This window comes from Pleuronectes platessa, chromosome 6 (assembly GCF_947347685.1).
Source record: "Pleuronectes platessa chromosome 6, fPlePla1.1, whole genome shotgun sequence".
NCBI classification, from domain to species: domain Eukaryota; kingdom Metazoa; phylum Chordata; class Actinopteri; order Pleuronectiformes; family Pleuronectidae; genus Pleuronectes; species Pleuronectes platessa.
In genome coordinates this window covers 14,151,458-14,157,594 of record NC_070631.1, presented here as the reverse complement: position 1 = coordinate 14,157,594, position 6,137 = coordinate 14,151,458, and the positions used below count along the sequence as shown (strand labels likewise).

The 6,137-nt window shown below is 41.0% G+C and overlaps 1 protein-coding gene across 1 annotated transcript; it reads left to right on the top strand.

Annotated features, from left to right (window-relative positions):
- Positions 1-944: 944 nt before the first annotated feature.
- On the top strand, positions 945-6,137 carry alx3 (ALX homeobox 3). Its single transcript, XM_053425520.1, has 4 exons — positions 945-1,362; positions 5,022-5,296; positions 5,431-5,556; positions 5,769-6,137. Exons 1-4 carry the CDS (start codon positions 1,005-1,007, stop codon positions 6,135-6,137), a joined length of 1,128 nt encoding a protein of 375 aa, XP_053281495.1. The 5' UTR covers positions 945-1,004.

Here is a 6,137-nt window from a genome sequence, read left to right as displayed (position 1 = left end):
AAGTTAAATAAATGATATAGATTCATTTTCATAAATTGTTTTTATGTTTTCGTTAATTAGTTGTTAATATCTGATGAGGGTGTTTGCGTAGCAATTTGTCTAAACCCTTATCCAGATGTTTTGGACCTGTCAGGAAACGGTTTTCACCCGCTTTCTAATTAAATTACTCTGCTATATGTTTTAATGAGACATTTTTAAAGAGCAATTTGTGTCGAACAACAGTAAACTGGTCGTTTTATAATGTAACATCTGGGCAAATAAAATCTTCCCTTTTCGGGTTTTAGCGGTAAACGACCACTTAGTAAGCACGTATTTATCCGCAGTAGAAGAATGCATCGGTGATATAAGTCAAGCACTTAATTTCTGAATAAAAAGGAAGAAAGTATCAGTTTCATATCGTATTAAAAGCGCATCAAAGGAAATATTGTTTTAATTCAGTAAATATTTACATAAAAAAGAAAAAAATAAACAAATAACAAACTGTATCACCAGTGGCCTTCAGGAAAAAATGTTTTTAGTCGGACATTTTATTGTGTATGTGTGTGTGTGTGTGAGAGTGTGTTTGTGTGTGTGTGTGTGCGTGTGTGTGTGTGTACGTGTGTTTGTGTGTGTGTGTGTGTGCTTCTCCTGTCCTGCTTGATTTGCTGATTAGACCCATAACAATATATGAAATAGGAATTAAATGGTTAATTGGAGGAACAGAAACCACACGTGATTGAATTTTTGGCGGATTATATCAGACTGCTGGATGCTGCAAACGGACACACACACACACACATACACACATACACACACACACACACACACACACACACACACACACACACACACACACACACACACACACACACAGCCCCGGTTTCACGGGTCTTTGTTTCTGATCTGTTAAATCCCACCCACTTGACATGAACACAGACGAAGAAAAAAAAAAAACTCTTTCACTCCGGCGCCCACACTATCAGCTCCCAGTCTCTGTTGTCTATCTTGCCTGCTGGAGCTGGAAGATGGACACGGAGAGTTGTTTGCCTTTCTCTCCGCAGACCAGCAGGAGGACGCCCGACAACTCCCCTGGACTGGAGCACGGCCGCAGCTCCGGCTCCTTCCTCCCCTGCGACGAGCTGCAGAAGCCCCCGCATCTTTCTCCTCACCCCCTGCCTCACCGCCTCAGCCTGCGCGGGGACCTGTACGCCGCCGCCATGGGCCGGTTCGGGGATGGCGCGGCGGACTTTACGCACGGCGCGGCGCCCGTGAACCAGCCCGGCTCTCCGTCCAAACACAATAAGTTCATGGACAGTATAAACCAGGAGCCGAAGGGGACGGGGATCAGCGGCAAGTCGACGTTTTATGAAAACAACTCGGAAGGTAAGTTAGAGATCCCTTACATTGTATTCCTTTAAATAGGAGAAGAAGCAAAGAGCAACTGGGTAATACAGAAAAGTAGTAGCAACAACGAGATCGTTAAAAACTCCGTCCGACACAATAATTAACTTATTTTGTTTTTATATTTGTAAGAACTATTTGTCTTTGCTGGTAACAGTGCACAATTTATCGAGAACACACTGAATATCAAAAGTAGCAGGCTATTATTATTATTGATATTATTATTATTATTATTGTTGTTGTTATTATTATCATTATTATTATTATTATAGAATAAGTTGGATAGCTTATGCCCACATTTCTTTAGTGCTGCAAAGCTTGACATTTTCAAAATAAAATAGTTTCATACTGCTCAGCAAAAGCGGACGAACTGAAACACAAAATCTGAGAATAAACCTTTTCTTTTTAAATATCTGATTTAAATAGTAAGAAACTAACCTAAACACATCCCATGGATCATATTTCAAATTCTTATCAGTTAGAAATTTCTATCTTCTTTTTTAAATTACAGGCTCTCTAACTTATTATTACACTAAAGTGTGACTTGGCTTTTACTGGATGCAAAGTTTCTTGTGATTAAAATGTCAACAAGTTTTCTTTAACTTGACAGACCTTGATGTAAAGCTAGACAGGTCAAAGGTCAGCCTGGCAGCAAGTTGGGTGTGTCATTAGGCTACTAGTTAGCTGTCAGCTTCTCTGGCTCAATATTTTGTGTATTTTCTCGTCTCCTTCTCATTCAGTTGCTTGTCATTCACTTCATAAGCAATGTATTTGCTGTATGATGTAAAACAACAGGAAGTGGATATGAGTTATAGCAGGCAGGCGTCCGCTCAAACTCTGTCGACGTACCAATGTCCATCTTGGGAAGTAAACTAACTGTTTCGGTTGTGTAGTAACTGTTGTGTATGTTGGTCTGAGGCCTGAAGAAATTATGAGGTCTCTCACTTTATTTATTGGTGTTGATGATTCGGCAAAGCAAAGCACATGAGCGCTGATAAGCAACGGTTGATTCATGTTCCTGCCAAAGACAGCCGGGAGACTTTCTCACAATTAGTTATGATAACAATGTCAACTGTTCTCTTTCAAAGTGGACTTTTATTATTTTTAATAAGAGAAGCATGCATGGTTTCAGCTTTCCTCTCTTTCCTCTGTGCACATGCACACACACATACACACACACACGGACACACACTCATTTTAATCTATTTTTTAATATAACTGTATAAACCCAAGTGATAGGGCTTTATATGTGCACAATGAAAAAATGTGTGTGTGTGTGTGTGTATTTTGTTTTGAGTTTGGGCTCTTTCACCTTCAAAAGTAAACGCGTCTTCCTGTTTTGTCTACGGTGGGAGGAAAGTTCAGTGATGGTGGGACAGGTCAACACATGAAAAACCCTTGGACCATTTTCACACCTTGAAGTTTTGCTTTGGTTTGCGTCTTTTTTTTCAACACACATTCTTGCAAATGTATAACAAAAAGACACTATTTTAATTAATGTCTGAAACGTCATGAGGACTTGGCTTATTTTAATAATGCATACATATACTCTTGAAAATATTGATCCCGCTTTTTGTCAATATAAGGAAACCATTAAGAAAAATTTCCCTTAGTTGTGCTCGTACACATCAGCGGGTTTGACACTTGAATGTCTATAATTTAATTCACAATATATTTACTAAATTACCACGTAAGTATTTTTCCTGTGTTTTAATGTTTGATGTGCCCAAAAAACTATTTTATTTTTTTCTTTAAATGTAGATAGCCATCGCAATATATCCCAGCCAAAATGTATCCAATTCAACATTTTCCATCGGCATTCATATTTTCTGATGTAGATTAATGCTTTAAACAAAAATCACATTTCTCAATAAGAATAAAATAAAATATGCCTCACGGTAACAATTTAAAGCGTTTTTTTCACCTCAGCAGCGTAGGAAAGGTTATAAACCCATTAATCGTCAGTAAGAGTCGGAGATTGCTTCATTTTAATATCGTACTTCATCTCATTTATTTGAATTTAAAATCAGTGGATGTTCCAAAGACTTTTTGTAAACCACAGGCGGAAGGGGAAGTGGTGTATTGCACAATCTTAAAACGGTAATGTAGAGAGCAAGAGGCCTGCAAGAGAAGCAGCTTAAATGTCTACCACGACTCCACGTAGGCAAAGCAGATGTGGCGGCTTGACAGGGTAAAAGCTACACAAGGTCCTGCGGCTCCAGTTCGCAATTTTGATGGAGAATATTTCCAGCATGAACTGTGGTGTGAGGTTGGATCTAATGGACATGAGGAAATTAATGTTGCAATGAAAAGTGCTCTCTGTTTCGGGCCCATATTGAAGGAGGAGAGTTGCAGAGTGGTGTCTTGGCTGCCCCTGGTGAGTGAGTGCCTGCAGATGGATAGAGAGTGATTTTGTTTGGGAGCTCAGGGTTAAACTTAATGAACATGGACAATAACATCCAAACACAGGAGGGAGCAGCTCTTTCCATGCTCTGTTAACAGGAAGGAAAATAAGACTTTCACATTTCCTTTTACTGCTGAAAGTGAAGGTCAGAACGTTTATCTGATGAATTCAAACCCTAATGCGCTTCATAATATAAATTTGTCATATTTTGTAGATGCTGTATCCTAGCTGCCTTATTCTTAATGTGAATGTTTGGACATGAGGATTGCGATAAGTTTCCCATAGATAAATTGACATGACTGTATGGAAATGAAATCCAACCTTGTTTTTGTACTTATTGCCTTGTGGGTTTAATTCCAGGCAACTCGCTGAGAGTTCAGTGTCTAAGTATGGCTCGTCTGGGCTAATCCAATTAAAACACTGCTTGGCTGAATTAGTGCTGCCTCTGCTGATTGATGTTTGATATGTGTGGATTTTCTCAGGCGTCTCACAGCTCGGCCTCCTTTGGCTGGATTTTGTTTGGGAATTAAATTAGGAGACATAAAGAAAACACATTAACGGGATTCAGCAATATACCTCAAGAATAGAATCTTCGATGTCACCATGTGTTTTATTTGATTTTTAAACGATGTGCAAAGTTACAATTTTTGAGTCGTGACCACTGCGTGCCTGAACCATATCTAGGAAAAAGTGCGCTGTTTAAGAATTATGATGAGAAAAAGGCAAAGAAAGGGGAAGTTGTTGATCATGCAGTTGCAGTTCTCTTGTCGACGTATTCGTGAAGGTATCTTCTGGATGCTCTACTATCCTCATTCTTGATTTTATTTAAGTTGCCTCAAGGTATGAATATTATTCAGTGTTACCATGCGAAAGGCTGCTGATTTGTCTTTGGCGTTTCTCAGGGTCCGGTTTAGTCTCTGAGACCCTAAAATGATATAAGATATTTTATTGAACCCTTTTTTCAACCAGTAACGCCTCATCATTAACAAATATGACATCAATATATTTTTAAACAAAATGCACAAAGTATTTCACAGAGGATCCGATTGTTGTTGATGAATGCAAAATCATATGTAAAAATCAGCACCCAAAAATAAACACAAGTTGCACCTAACAGCACATCAAACAATACATTGATGTGGATTAAGTCACATTGAAAAAATTCTTGCATATGAATTCATATTTATTTTGAAACATACCTAACTGTTTACCTTTTTGTGTGTCCGTCATGCCACAGTGAGAGAGAAGGGGACTCCAAAAACCATGGGCTATCCTGGGATCGGCACAGACTGCTGCGGCAAGCTGAAGGAGCCGGGGGTCGGTTTACAGCAGGAGTCCATCGCTGACTCCATCGACTTATCAGGCAAGAACAAGAAGCGACGCAATCGCACCACGTTCAGCACTTTTCAGCTGGAGGAGCTGGAGAAAGTGTTTCAGAAGACACACTACCCGGACGTGTATGCCCGCGAACAGCTGGCCCTGAGGACCGAGCTGACCGAGGCTCGGGTTCAGGTATGTGCTATAAGGCAACTACTCCATACTTTACATCTTTTCATTTTATACCTACACGCAGTATAGAGTTAGTGGCCTCAACGAGACATGTCATCTAAAAATTTCCTGTTATACAATTTCTTTGTATTTGAAAGGTTTGGTTCCAGAATCGTCGGGCTAAGTGGAGGAAACGGGAACGTTACGGGAAGATTCAAGAAGTCCGCAACCACTTTGCTGCTACATATGATATCTCTCTTCTCCCTCGCCATGACACATACCAGGTAGAGCTCACATTACATGCATGTTGTAATGGTGGAACGACATTACCGATCCTGCTAAAAGAATGAGAGCATGCAGTGCAAAATTGAGCAGTCTCAATCTGACTTCTCCTGATATTATACCTTGATAAATTGTCATAGCAAAGTTTGAAGCATTGACACAATTATTCAATCAAATTAAAAATCAGTTTTGTCCCCTTTCTCTTCCCGTCCAGATGCAGGGCAACCTGTGGCCAGGGCCTGCTTCAGGAGGAGGCGGTGGTTCCGGTGCTGGTTGTGTCCTGGGACCTGACTCCATCCCCTCGTCCTGCATGAGTCCATACCCTCATCCCCACGGCAACCTGCAGGGCTTCATGGGTATGCCCACATCCCCCAGCCACCCACACCACCCCCACCACCACCACCACCACCACCACCCGTCTCACCATCCAGGCATCAATGGCCTCTACTCGCTCCACGGATTTCCTGGAGGCCTGGGGTCCCCCTCCATCGAAGGGCCTGAGACCGAATACAAGCCGACGGGCCTGGTGGCACTGCGGATGAAAGCCAAAGAGCCGGGTAGCATCCTCTCCTGGCCTACATGA